General features: G+C 38.6%; 1 protein-coding gene across 1 annotated transcript in view; it reads left to right on the top strand.

Moving 5' to 3' along the window:
- FAM13A (family with sequence similarity 13 member A) overlaps nt 1–14,456 on the top strand; it is a 336,606-nt gene that overhangs the window by 260,543 nt on the left and 61,607 nt on the right. Inside the window, exons 11-12 of the mRNA XM_044913092.1 lie at nt 6,933–6,974; nt 9,785–9,964. Of these exons, the coding sequence (XP_044769027.1) occupies nt 6,933–6,974; nt 9,785–9,964 (222 nt within the window). The remainder of the gene's footprint in view (nt 1–6,932; nt 6,975–9,784; nt 9,965–14,456) is intronic.

The raw sequence follows: 14,456 nt of genomic DNA on the forward strand, positions 1-14,456 counted from the left end.
AAGTTTGTGGTCAAGGGATATAGTAATTCTTAAAAGATTAAAGACTGCTGGCTCAGTCAGTTGAGAGTCTGACTCTTGATTTCAGCTCAGGTCCTGATTTCAGGGTCATGAGATTGAACCCCTCATGGGGCTCCACACTCCACACTCAGGAGTCTGCCTAAGATTCTCTCTCCCTCCCCCTTTCCTTCTCACTCGCTTGCTCCCTCTTTCTCTCTCTCTCTCTCTCAAATAAATAAATAAATCTAAAAAAATAAATAAAAGATTAAAGGCTGCTTGTTGCAATTTCATACTAATAAACATGAAAATCTAGAAATAAAAAGTTTCCTGGAATGTATAAATTTTGAAAAGAAGAGAATTCCATTTGAATCCAAAAAAGTACTTTGAGTAATCTGAGTAATTTGAGTAATAACTAGATATATAGCCAAAGGTTTATATGAATAGCAGCATTATTTGAGAATAAGGATTATGTCCTTATTAAGGACACACACTGAAGCCAGATTACATGAGATAGAATCAGAGCTGTGTAAACTTGAATGAGATATTAGACCTCTTTGAAGCTCAATTTCCTCATCTATAAATGAGTATATATAGTGAACTATTCATTTCATTCAGAATTTTGCTTTACAAAGACCTTAGTCTAAAAACTAAAACTCTGAATTTCTTTTTATGCAAAAACATGCTAAATATGTAAAACTGAAAACTCCAATAATTAGGGCCTGAACAAAAAGCTATGCAAAAGGTGTGTATTTTGATATTTTGATGGGCTCTATTTAATTTGTTAGGAAATATTTAATCGGGGCGCCTGGGTGGCTTAGTCATTAAGTGTCTGCCTTCAGCTCAGGTCATGATCCCGGGGTCCTGGGATTGAGCCCCACTTCAGGCTCCCTGCTCAGCGGGAAGCCTGCTTCTCCCTCTCCCCCTTCCCCTGCTTGTGTTCCCTCTCTTGCTGTGTCTCTCTCTGTCAAACAAATAAATAAAATCTTTCAAAAAAAAAAAAGAAAATATTTAATAGATCATCAAAATGTAGGAATGAAAGATAGTTTTTTTCTTCAAAATAGTCCTAATACTTAAAGGAATATGAAGTGTGAGGTTTGATAAAGTACGAGAATAAATATTTTCCTCCTACTAATATCCATGTAGTATGTTTTCAATTTATGTACCAGTATTATATGCATAGTATTTGATTTAAAACCAGAATGTGAGGTTTTTTAGATCCAAACTGTCTATAACACCACCACAAAAGGGTAATACAGTTTTTGTCAAAATTTGAATACCTATAAATGCATCATTAAATTTCTGTATATCATAATCATAGCTAAAAGTTAAAACAAAGTGGATACTGAAAATCAAGTATATTTCTTTTTTTTTTTTTTTCTCCCCTGGGATCATGACCTGAGCTGAAGGCAGGCGCTTAATGACTGAGCCACCCAGGCACCCCAAGTGTATTTCTTTTAATGTATCACATTGTCCACGGAAGACATGGTTTTGTTTTTGTTTTTGTTTTTGTTTTTTTTAAAGATTTTATTTATTTGAGACAGAGAGAATGAGAGAGAGAGCACATGAGAGGGGGGAGGGTCAGAGGGAGAAGCAGACTCCCTGCAGAGCAGGGAGCCCGATGCGGGACTCGATCCCGGGACTCCAGGATCATGACCTGAGCCGAAGGCAGTCGCTTAACCAACTGAGCCACCCAGGCGCCCAAGACATGGTTTTAATGAAAAAGTTTTAATTAGAAATCTGTTATGCGGGGCGCCTGGGTGGCTCAGTCGTTAAGCGTCTGCCTTAGGCTCAGGTGGTGATCCCGGGGTCCTGGGATCAAGCCCCGCATCGGGCTCCCTGCTCCGCGGGAAACCTGCTTCTCCCTCTCTCACTTCCCCTGTTTGTGTTCCCTCTCTCACTGTGTCTCTCTCTGTCAAATAAATAAATAAAATCTTTAAAAAAAAAAAAAGAAATCTGTTATGCAACTGTAAGAAATAACGTTAGATTCATCTTATAGTGTTGATGCTGCATATTAACTTTTAGTATTTTAAAATAATACTAAAAATATTGTATTCTGTTAAATAGACAAATTAGGAGCTTCATGCTATTTTGATGATTAGTTACATGATCTTCATCCTTAGGCTGAATTAAACATCACATAATTGTCTTTTAAATCCTTACTCATTAAAAAGAAAAAACTGACTAAATGTGTTCTAGAGGGAAAAAAAGGATAATTCTGCTCGACCTAACAGTTCCTATTGAAACAATAATACTTTACCACAATAATATTTGTATACCACAGAAGAGAACATACTGAAGTAAGAGAATGTATAAAAAAAGAGAACACATGCTTTTTCAAGATGTCGGATTTTAGTAGATTTGAAACTTCTTTCTTTTTATATGTAGATTTCTTTATTTCAAGTCAAGAGATCTAATTAAAGAATCACTTGTCAACAGGCATTCTGTGCATCTTATCACATGCAAATTTATAGACTAATATTGTTGAGCATATTCAGCTTCCAGAAATGTAGTTTGGGTTTTGTTAATAGAGATACAGACTAAATATATTTAAGTATGTCATAGAATATATTGCAGAGTAGGCTTAGAATCTGTTTTAAAAGACTATACCAATAGCGGATGTGGTTGCATCATCACTCACAGTAGGCTTGGGTAATGAAATTGACCATAGTTCTGGAGTCTGCATAGAGGCTTATTTTTTTCAGTTTTGAATACTTGCTTTACAACATTGGGAGATGATCCCTTCCATATTCAAGTGTTTATATTGCATAAGTAAGAAACTTTGTTAGCAAATCAGTCAAGGGCTCTGAAAAAAATCATTTTTCTTCACTTTCTGCAGAGGATAAAAAACAAGTTCCATGTAGACAAAGGAAGTCTGTATCTCTCACTTTAGCTTATTTGCTTGTTGCCCTTTTGCCATTTTCTTAGAATTACCTTCATGAGTGAATTATAGCTATGGAAATAACCCCTATGTAGCTATGGAAATAACCCCTATGTCTGTCATTAAATATTCTTAGAAATCTTGTTATTGGTGAGTTATTAAGCACATCCCACAGGAACTATATAGGTGGCTAGATACCTGACCAAAGCCATATTGGTGTTTAATAAACCATAACTATGACTGAAACTGTCATAATATATTATGCAATTATAATCTTTTGTAGTGATTTAAATTTTAGGGCAGTAAACTTTTAGAGCTAAAAGAAAACCACAGGGGGGGCGCCTGGGTGGCTCAGTTGGTTAAGCGACTGCCTTCGGCTCAGGTCATGGTCCTGGAGTCCCTGGATCGAGTCCCGCATCGGGCTCCCTGCTTGGCAAGGGTCTGCTTCTCCCTCTGACCCTAACCCCTCTCATGTGCTCTCTCTCAAAATCTCTCTCTCAAATAAAGAAATAAAATCTTTTAAAAAAAAAAGAAAAGAAAAGAAAACCACAGGGATCACTAGCCAAGCCTTTTATTTTCGGTATGAAGAAACCTATCCAAAGCAGCCAGGCTAACCAGCAATCTATGATTTCAGCTAATTAACTGCAGAGCCAAGACCAGAACTTCTCTTTTCTGATTCCCAATGGAACATGTTCACTTCTCAGAACACTTTCTTTAGAGAAATTCTGCTTAAAAAACATGAAAATATGGACACGTTAAGTATACCAAAAATTCTAAAGGCCTATTAGAGAAACATAAAAGTATAAATTATCATAAATTTGACCTAAGATCAATATATTAGCAAAATTGAATATGATTTAATTCCTTGCTTTTGTCATTGATCTATTTATTTTGCATTCTGAAAATGGCTCAGTTAAGCTTCTGCCTTTAAGCTCAGGTCACGATCCCAGGGTCCTGGGATTGAGCCCCATGTCGGGCTCCCTGCTCAGTGGGGAGTCTGCTTCTCCCTCTCCTTCTGCCCCTCCTCCCCGCTAGTGCTCTCTTTCTCAAATAAATAGATAAAATCTTTAAAAAAAAAAAAAAGACTGATTTAGAAGGCTTAGGTCATTTTTCTTTAAGCTATGAGGGAAATTTTGATGTGTTGCCTTTTATTCACTTACGCTAGCATAAGTTTTCCAGTGCATACCCTCATTACGTAGATTAGAATGTTTAAAAATAGCTATTGTGATATCTAAGTAATTGAAGTCTTGAAGAATCTTAGTTGCAGGGAATTACCGCTTTGCTAATCAGTGTCTTCCACAAATCAACAGCATCAGAATCACTGTAGAATTTGTTAGAAAGGCAGAATCTCAGCTTCCCCTTCCTGAGACCTAGACCTACTGAATTGGAGTCTGTGTGCAAACAAGATCCTGGATGATTCAGATACACCTTAGGATTTGAGAAGCACCAATGTAGAGTTAGTAATCTCAGAACCTGTTTCTACTTGATGTCATTTTCTTGTCTCTTTCTTCCTCGCCTTTCTTTTTGTGTCCTGCCGCCCAACTTCCCCAAAAGAAACATAAAAATATCAGTGTGTGCTTTAATAAGGAAAAAGAAGTTCAGGTCAAAAGTGTGTAGAAGGGAGGCGCCTGGGTGGCTCAGTTGGTTAAGCAACTGCCTTCAGCTCAGGTCATGATCCCAGGGTCCTGGGATCGAGCCCCCCATCGGGCTCCCTGATCGGCGGGAAGCCTGCTTCTCCCTCTCCCACTCCCCCTGCTTGTGTTACCTCTCTTGCTCTTTCTCTTTCTCTGTCAGATGATTTTAAAAAAATGTTCCTATGTTCAAAATTGCATGGTATATCCAAGGATGTTTGGGGTGATTGAAAGGGGCTCTGCTCCCAAAACTGAGGCTGTGTAACTACATTGAGAAGTGAAATACAGGAGTTAATTACACAGTGTTGACTTTACAGAGGGTGAGCCACAAAGCATCAAAAGCAGGGACTGCCTGTTCCAGTTAAGGACAGAGAACAGCAAAGGATATATTATTGGTTATGTAATCTGGGAACCACTGTGAATAACAGGCATTGTGAGGCAGATGAGAAAAATGGTTGTGATTAAAAGCAAAGTAAAACACCAAATCCAAGCCTCCATCTACAAAGATGATTCTAGTGAGATTTTCTTCTAGTGAGTGATGGACTGAATGTCTAGTGTAGTGATTAAGAGCTTAGACTGAGCTAAAACTTTCTTGGTTCAAGTTCCAGCTCATCTACTTCTTGGCTCTGTCGCTGTGGGCAAGTTACTTAACCTCTAACCTCTTCAACTGAAAATTGAGAAAACAATAGTACCTACCTCATGGGTTATTGTAAATAGCAAACAAGAAAATATATGTACAAAATACTTGACACAGTGTCTGAAACATAATAAGGACTCAGTAAGCATTAGAGTGTATTTGTTCATTTGCTTATTTACTCATTCATTAAGGTTTTTCTCATCAGTTTCCCTTGTGAACAATAACATTATTTTATGTGTCTCTTCTGGGATTTGGCTGTGGTTTGTGGCCATGACAGACAGCAAAAGCTCTTTTTAAGGAAATTCTCTGGGCTGAAGAGTGAGTGTCTGTTGATCACCTCTGGGATAATGAGTGCTAGGCTGGGTCTGATGGTGGTTATGATAGTGGCAGAGAGTATAATGAAAGAAAAAGAGTGATATCATACAATCCCTTGAGGTACTTAGATTCTGAGTGGAAAGAGATGAAATACCCACATACATGGGAGAAAAACCCAACAGATGATTTTTAAAAAATGTTCCTATGTTCAAAATTGCATGGTATATCCAAGGATGTTTGGGGTGATTGAAAGGCAGCCATCAGCCTTGGTCATTAACACCTGTCATTTTCTTCAGGTGTTTTCTACAAAGAAGGAGGAGAAAAGGGAACTATTATATCTATTAGGTAAAACTATAGTGTGACAAGCATAGACGTTTAAACAGACTTTTGAATCTTGATTTAGAAGCTGACTAACCATGGGAGGGCAGACTGTGAGAAACTGCTAAAATTGCTGCCGGCCTCGACCTCATTGTGGTTATATGAACACAGCGGGCAGGCAAGAGGGGTGAAGTTCGAGAGGGTGCTTATCAGATAATGTTCTATAAGTTCATTGTTCCACGTTAGGTTTACTACTTTGTAATGCTTTTGAAGGAATTCAGGCTTTGGAGGAAATAGAAAAGTAGAGGAACTTTATAAGTGCTCAATAAAGGGGCCATAAATTAGGTGTTGCGATGAAACATAGATCTTGAAGAATTCTCCATCTTGAGGAACTCAGGAAGAAAGGTGGCTTAGAAATAGTTGTGTGGGGACGCCTGAGTGGCTCAGTCAGTTAAGTGTCTGCCGTCAGCTCAGGTCATGATCTCAGGGTCCTGGGATCGAGCCCCACGTAGGGCTCCCTGCTCAGCGGGAAGCCTGCTTCTCCCTCTCCCCCCCGCTTATGCTCTCTCTCTGAAATAAATAAGTAAAATCTTTTTTAAAAATATTTTTTAAAAAAGAAAGAAATAGTTTTGTAGAAACCAGTGTTGTTCCTTGTTCTCTGTCCCCTGCTGCTGTCTGCCTGTTCTGAGCAGTTTTAGAAAGTTGCTTCTGTCTGCAGGTCTGGAGGGAGTGGACGAGGAGGGAAGAGATTTGGGCTGGGGAGAGCAGGGAATGGGTAGAGTTGGTAGCAGGAAGGCAGTCAGTGGCATTACACTAATATTTTGGGTAAATAAAAAGACGCTGAAGGAGGGTGAGGGCCAGGATAGTAGGGGCAGAGGTGGAGATGGTTTTTAAAGGTCACTTTGAAACAGTCTATCATGGACATCTTTAAAATGGGGGTGCGGGGACACTGTTTAGGAGTAAACAACCATGGGCATCCTCTAATTCCAGAAACAAGTGAAAATCAGCATCTGTCAGGGGATGGGTTAAACATTGTGCAAGGGTCACTCAGAGTCTAGCGAATACTTTTAGTCTGGAATCCCCTTCAGATGTTTGGTTCACAGTCTCTGATGCTCTGTCTAATCTGACTTTCTTTCTTTGTGCTTCTTTTCCACAGCACGCATGTATCCCAAGTCAGCAATGTTTCGACAACTGGAGAGTAAGTTATTTGGGTTTCCCTTTCCCATTTATCGAACAGAAAAAAAGCTACTCTAATGGTGTGTGGTATTGGAAGATTAATACAGTAAGCAACTTATGATGATTTTTAAAACCACTGAGAGAAGAGGACTAAATAAGAAGTGTTCGTGTTTGAGCTTCTGCGTGGGTGTGTGACTAGAGACAGCTCAACCATTTGAACATGCAAGATTTTTGTTTCAGTCAAAATAATGTCGAGTCTATTAATGTTTGCAAAATACGTGTTTAGGGAGGTATCTTAGAGTGGAAGACGCTATTAAAGGTTAAAGTAGTAACAGTGTCTTTACTTCTTCCTTCCTTATTTTTAATCAGCCTACATTTATTGAGTACCTGCGATATGCCAACATAGTGTTAGGTGTGTAATGTCAGCTAAGCCTCAGGCTCTGCCATCAGGGACTTTACAGTCTAAGAGGGACACAGAATCAAAAGCAAATTAGTGATGGCAACAAGTCCTTTATCCACAGGGCAGGACAGTGCTGTACTGATGATGCCGATCATGTATCTCTTTCCTCCTAAGGCTACCAACTGGACTAAAATCCAAGCTCCAGTTACCTATCCTTGCCTCCCTCTCTGACCACATTGCTCATCATCCTTCAAGCACGTGACATTCTGTTTCTGGAATAGGCCAAGCTTATATTTGCCCCAGAGCCCTTGCACTGGCTGTTTTTCAGCCTGGCCATTCATTTTCATATCATTCACTTTTTTGTTCAAATGTCCTCTCCTCCGAGAAGCCATCCTTGACTATCCGCAGTCCTTCTCCTATCCTGTACAACATTTTGGAGAGAATTTATCACTTTCTGAAATTTCAGGATTTGTTTATTACCTCTCTTGCCTCATAGCAATGTAAGCTCCATAAACATGGGGACCTTGTTTGTCATATTCATGGCTGTATCCCTAACACCTAGAAAAGTGCCTGGTGTATATTAGGCACTAAATAAATATTTGTGAATAGTTTCTTGCTCAAAGATTTTCCTTCACACACACCTCTCTTCCTTCCTTGCTAAGATGTAAATGGGCCTTTTTAGCGCATCTTCCATCAAGAGGGATCAGGAGGAAGAGGAGGAAAGATGTGATAAGGAGGAAGAGAGGATAATTTAAAGAAGCACTGAGTAGGATGAATTTGGATCTAATAGGATGAATTGGGATTTTTTTTTCCTTCTTTGTAAGGTGAGGAAGCAATGAGAGGGCAGGACTGACCTCTCTTAGCTTTGTGAATTTTAAAGTGATTCCAGAATTGTACCAAGACTGATATGTTCTTTCTTGTGTATTTCCTGATAACCTTTACTTCTTATAGGTCTTGTATAGTTTGGAAAAGGTGTGGAGTTAGTTTGTATGTATACGTTAATTCACTCACATTCCTATAGACCACAGTTAGGTAATCTTGAATCATTGGGATGTGGAGTTCTAAATATAAAAACTCTTTGTTTTAAAGATTCATTTATTCATTCATTCATGCATTCATTTATTTGTTGGGGTGAGAGGGGGAGAGGGAGAGAAAGTCTTAAGCAGACCCTGTGCTGAGCACAGAGCCCAACTCAGGGCTCAATCTCACGACCCTGAGATCACAACGTGAGCCGAAACCAAGAGTTGGACACTCAACCAATCGTACCACCCAGGTACCCCTAAATAAAGAAGTTCTAATGCCCAAGTTAGACTACACTTGTTCATTGTCTTCAAATAGTTTTAATGAGATTACCATGTGTCTATTATAAAACTACAATTGGAAACTCTTAAACTTCTTAAATTTTTCAAAACCCATCTTATTTAAGTGAATGTATTTCTTAATCTGAACATTTTAAAAACAAATGTGGTTCTTTTTAAATTTTTAATAGCTTTATTGAAGTATAATTAATATACAAAGAACTACACATACTTAATGCCTACAGTTTGATGAGTTTGGATGTGATTCTTTTTTCAAGTGCAGGAAGGCATGGTTTGAGGAGTATATGTTTAGAATTTTCCATGCCAGCTCATTCAGAATTAAATAATGTGGTGATAAAGGAAGGCTTAGACACATTAAAAGATTATATAGCTTTCATAAGGATACCCTGTCTATCTCACCATGCACTCTTCAGCCCCTGTGCTTAAGTATTTCCTCACGTTAAATGAAGTAAATCTATCCTGCCATCTTCAGTAACACATATTGGGATGTTTGCATGATAACAGCTTCAATTATATACATCACAATTTAATTGCATAGAGGTTCAGAAAGATTTTGCTGTTCGAAATAGTGATTGTTCTGGTGAGGTGTTCCTTTTTAATAACATTATTCCCTGCATAATTTTATCTTAAAGAATTCTACATAGATAATAGGTATCATAAAATCATTTGTGCCCATTTGCTTTGTAAACCATACTGTCTGCCTCTGCAGAGCTGGTATGAAATCCGAAGGAACTCACCTTTGTAAGAATAGGTCTATTATTATTCTATGAGGAAAAAAAATATTTCCTCATTCTGCCTTATATTAAATGACCCTTATTTCCTGAATGCCTCTGATAATTGTTGCCAGGCTTGCTGTGAGCATTTCAGTCATCCTGGACCTATAAAGATGAAAAACCCAGTGATCAAAGTGGTAGCATTTGTCAGGTTTGGTTTTATTTTTAACACACGATGCAGATATTTTGAGATGTCTCATATGCGGTCTTTGCTCATGAAGCTGTGGTAGATCTACCATTGAACAAATGTTGATATTTCCCAAATTATGGATATAAATTTTTAAAGGCAATCACTGATAAATTTGATTGCCTGATGGACTCTGTGTTCTGCTTTTATTAGACTCTTAGAAAGAACCATCCGGTCGGCAGTAGAACAGCACCTTTTTGATGTAAACGGCTCTGGAGGCCAAAGTTCAGAGGACTCGGAATCTGGAACATCATCAGCATCTTCGGCCACATCTGCCAGACAGCGCCGCCGTCAGTCCAAAGAGCAGGATGAAGTTCGACGTGGCAGAGATGTGTGAGTTGGCATTAGAGCGTCTTATTTGCATTTTCTCCTCTCCTTTTAAAAATATACACCTGAGGGCGCCTGGGTAGCTCAGTTGGTTAAGCGACTGCCTTCGGCTCAGGTCATGATCCTGGAGTCCCTGGATCGAGTCCCGCATCGGGCTCCCTGCTCGGCAGGGAGTCTGCTTCTCCCTCTGACCCTCCCCCCTCTCATGTGCTCTCTCTCATTCTCTCTCTCTCAAATAAATAAATAAAATCTTAAAAATATATATATATAGATATACACCTGAATTAGTCACTGTGTTATAACCATTCCCATTTCAGTATTCCCGTTAAAACTTCAAAAATTCCTTTTTGACTATTCTAAACTTAGCTAACATTTGGAAATTTGTAGGTGACTAAATGAACATTTCAGTTTTGTCTGGATGTTCTGTGTTGTCTAGATGTATGTTGTAGGAAGCCACCTCTGATTTAATACACTTTAGGGCTTCCTCATGAATATCTTCTTTAGAGGGATGCTGGACCACTGGAGGAGAAAATTGCCATATGCCTGTCCAGAGGCGGGGTTTTTTTTTTAAGATTTATTTATTTATTTGAGAGAGGGAGAGTGTGTGCGTGCGTGTTTTGCGGGTGGGGGTGGGGAGTAGAGAGAAGGAGAATCTCAAGCAGACTCCATGCTGAGCAGAGATCCTGACCTGAGCGGAAACCAAGAGTCAGGCGGCCAACCGACTGCACCACCCAGGCACCACAGAGGTCGTTTTTTTCTTATTAGACAACATTCATTTGGTTGTTAGACTAACTTATAAAATCAACAGATTTCCGTACTGTATTGGCCTGATGCAGTACTAGAATATCACTGTAATACTTTCACAGTTGACTACATTTTAGTATCAGAAAGGTTGAGCTTAAGTCTAATCAAAGAGGAAATGCTTAATTTCTTTATTATCATAATGACTAGTTTTAAGCTTTCCCACAGCATGAATTTCAAGAATAGTATCATAAGAAACTTTATTCTTCATTAGAGGACTTGATAAAATACAAATAAACAATTATCATCTATATTTTTCAATAATCATCATTTAAATGCCAAGGAAAATAAAGTTATATTCATATATTTTTCCTGAAAGTTTTAAGTTTATTTGTATCTACTATAGCATTTAGTCTCTATAAAGTTATTGTTTTGAACTCCTTATTAAATGTCAAAGACTAAATCAGACCCTAGTTCCCCTTATTCCTTTTCACCTGGATTCATAATGCACATCAAAATCTTAGGGGGGAAAAAAGGAAACTTCTTTTTGCTTAAAGAAAGACGCAAAAGATAAGTGGTATAAATAAATACCATGCTGCATATCATGAAGATGTTTAAGGGCCATACTAGCAAATGTAATTTTAGGAATAAAACAGTATCAGTGGTATACACCACTGACTTTTTAAGTGATATAAGGAGTACTTTAAAAAAAAATTTGTCTTGGGCGCCTGGGTGGCTCAGTCGGTTAAGCGACTGCCTTCAGCTCAGGTCATGATCCTGGAGTCCCGGGATCGAGTCCCGCATCGGGCTCCCTGCTCGGCGGGGAGTCTGCTCCTCCCTCTGACCCTCCCCCCTCTCATGTACTCTGTATCTCATTCTCTCTGTCTCAAATAAATAAATAAAAAAAAAAATCTTTAAAAAAATAAATAAATAAATAAATAAATAAATAAATAAATAAAAATTTGTCTTGTGGCTGGTGGATAGGAGGGAGTGCTATAATATTACCTTTACAAAATAGGAAAATTATAATACAGGAGGTATTTACATTTAAAATTAGCTACTGACTAGCTTTATAGAAAACTTTTAGGAGTAAAATTAACTTGTGTACTGCCTATATGGTGTTACACAGCAAGTACAAATTATTTAATACTGTTCTTATCCTCCGTCTCATTTTTTGCCAAATAGTATGTAGCAACACATTGCATTTTTAAAATATCCTTAGTGTGTCACGACACGTGTCACGACATCATGCTTTCCACCCTCTTTGTTTGGACAGAGGGATAGCAAGCAGAGGTTGGAAGTGGTAGTAAGACAAGAGAGAGAACAGAGCAGATGGTTGTAGTGTTGACGGTTGATGCTGCATGGCGGCAGGGCAGGGGACAGCACAGTGGGGTAAGGTCCAAATGAACAGGCGGTAGAAAAATATGAAACATAGAGTAACCTTTCCTGCAGAATTTAGAGTTTCCCACATCCAGGCATGTTTCTAAGTTCTCTTGATCATACTTTACTGTCAATATCAGGAGAACAAAAGGAGATGAAGAACGGTAGAGACCGACTAATCTAACAACCTGTGAAACTCTAGCCTTCCCCTTATTTTTTCTTCTCTGGTATTTCCTTCACTGCTCATGCTGGTCACTCATTGTGGTCAGACTAGAGTTGGACACTGAGTGAGTAAATCTCGGGCTGAAAACTGTGTATGGCCATGGTAACTTACAGTCTCACATTACTCTCTTTCCTTGTGTCGTCTGGGCACACAGAAGTCCCCTTCCTATGCTCCCTGTTGGCCTCAGCCTCCTAGGCCTCTGGTGTCTTCCTAACCTGACATGCTGGGTAATTAACATGTCTTGATAGTCCTTTCTCTTCAACTCCCAGTCCACACTGCACTGCCTCTCTGAGCTCGCCAGGTCTGGGGAGGAGCAAGGCCCTTATCTCTCAGGGTCCCAGACCTACTACTTTTGTCCCCATGAAGGTTCTCTCCAGTATGTCCCCAGGAGATATACCGACATATCACTGATTGGGCAAAGGTTGAGAATCATTATCATAGCCTATAGTAAGTATGTTTTTCTTAGTATATACCTATGCATAATTGATTCATTTATCAAAGATTTTCATCAGGCTTTGCTTAAAAAATAAAGATTAAGCTAGACTTTATTCTATTCAAAACTATTAACCTTATGGAATGGTTTAAAAGAGTTTTTAAAAATTAGAAATTCATTGTATTTTTGTCTATTATTTTGCCTCCTAACAACTTAAAGCTGCAACCAAGTAAAAAAATATATCCTTGAAGTCAATGATAACCATACTTCAGGGTGAGATTAGAGTCATTAAGTCTGTACTAAAGTCATCATGGCAGATTTTTTGAAATAAATACAGAAGATAGACTAAGACTTACAAATATTTCATTTTAGTGCAAATGATTTCTTATTTTGTCTAAATTTATAAGGAAACATTATCAGGCTTATATTATTATTGCTACTATAAAAATATCAAAGTTTAAGCAATACATTCAATATGTGAAGGGGTTCAGTTTAATTCATTTATTTAAAAAGCTTGCCATCTGCCAGGTGCATGGAAATGAGGACCCTTGGTGATGGGTATATGGAAATTCGTTGTGATAGTGTCTCCTCTGTATGTGTGAAAATTTGATAATATTTTCTTAAAAGCAAAGGGTAATTTAGGTGAAAGTGGTTTCAGCTGTCCAAAACACAATAAACTGGAATTGGTACATATTTATTATAGAAATACTATATTAAATTCCTACTGCAAAGTAAGAAAAAAAAAGAAAAGAAAAGACAAAAAAAACCCAGTGCTGTATCAGGGGAATGATAAATAGTTGAGTATTGCCAGAACATTAAGTGTGTTTGTAGGGGTGGTGAGGAAGAAACTTCAGATAAAGTGAGAGGCCCCAGAAATCTGAATTCATGTCAGATTTCAGTGATGTCAAGTCTGACTGAAACCTGTCAGAATGTGGCAGGCAGGAATTATATACCAGCGCTCCTCATAGTCACATATGTATCGTGGCTGAAAGGTGTTGACTCGAACAAAAGCAGAGACTTTTTCTTTTATGTAAGAGAACAGGATTTCCACATGAGCATGCTGAACAGATTTCCATGTATTTGTTTTGACAGCTTTTATTCCAGTCATTCATTCACTATTCAAAAAGATTATAAAATAAACTTTGTGTTTTATAAAAGATTATAAAATAAACTTTGTGATTATAAAATAAACTGGTTTTTAGCTTTTGTATTAGTCTACTAGGGCTGCCATAACAAAATACTACAGTCTGGGCGGCTTAAACAACAGGGGTTTATTTCCTCATAGTTCTGGAGGCTGGAAGTCCAAGATCAAGGTACAGACAGGGTTGGCTTCTGATGAGACCTTTCTCTTGCACTTGCAGATGGGTCCTTCTCACCGTGTCTTCCCATGGCCTTTCCTCCATGTGGTACTCTCCTGGTGTCTCCTCCTTTTCTTTTCTTTTTTTCTTCTAAGATTTTATCTATTTCTCAGCGAGCGAACACAAGCAGGCGGTAGTGGGAGAAGGAGAAGCAGGCTCCCTGCTGAGCAGGGAGGCTGATGTGGGACTCAATCCCAGGACCCTGGGATCATGACCTGAGCCGAAGGCAGCCAACCAACTGAGCTACCGAGGCATCCCTCCTCCTCTTATTAGAACACCAGTTCTGTTGGATTACGGCACCCACCCTTATGGCCTCATTGAACCTTAATTACCTCTGAAAAGGCCCTGTCTCCAAAAACACTC

Source organism: Neomonachus schauinslandi, chromosome 2, assembly GCF_002201575.2.
Source record: "Neomonachus schauinslandi chromosome 2, ASM220157v2, whole genome shotgun sequence".
NCBI classification, from domain to species: domain Eukaryota; kingdom Metazoa; phylum Chordata; class Mammalia; order Carnivora; family Phocidae; genus Neomonachus; species Neomonachus schauinslandi.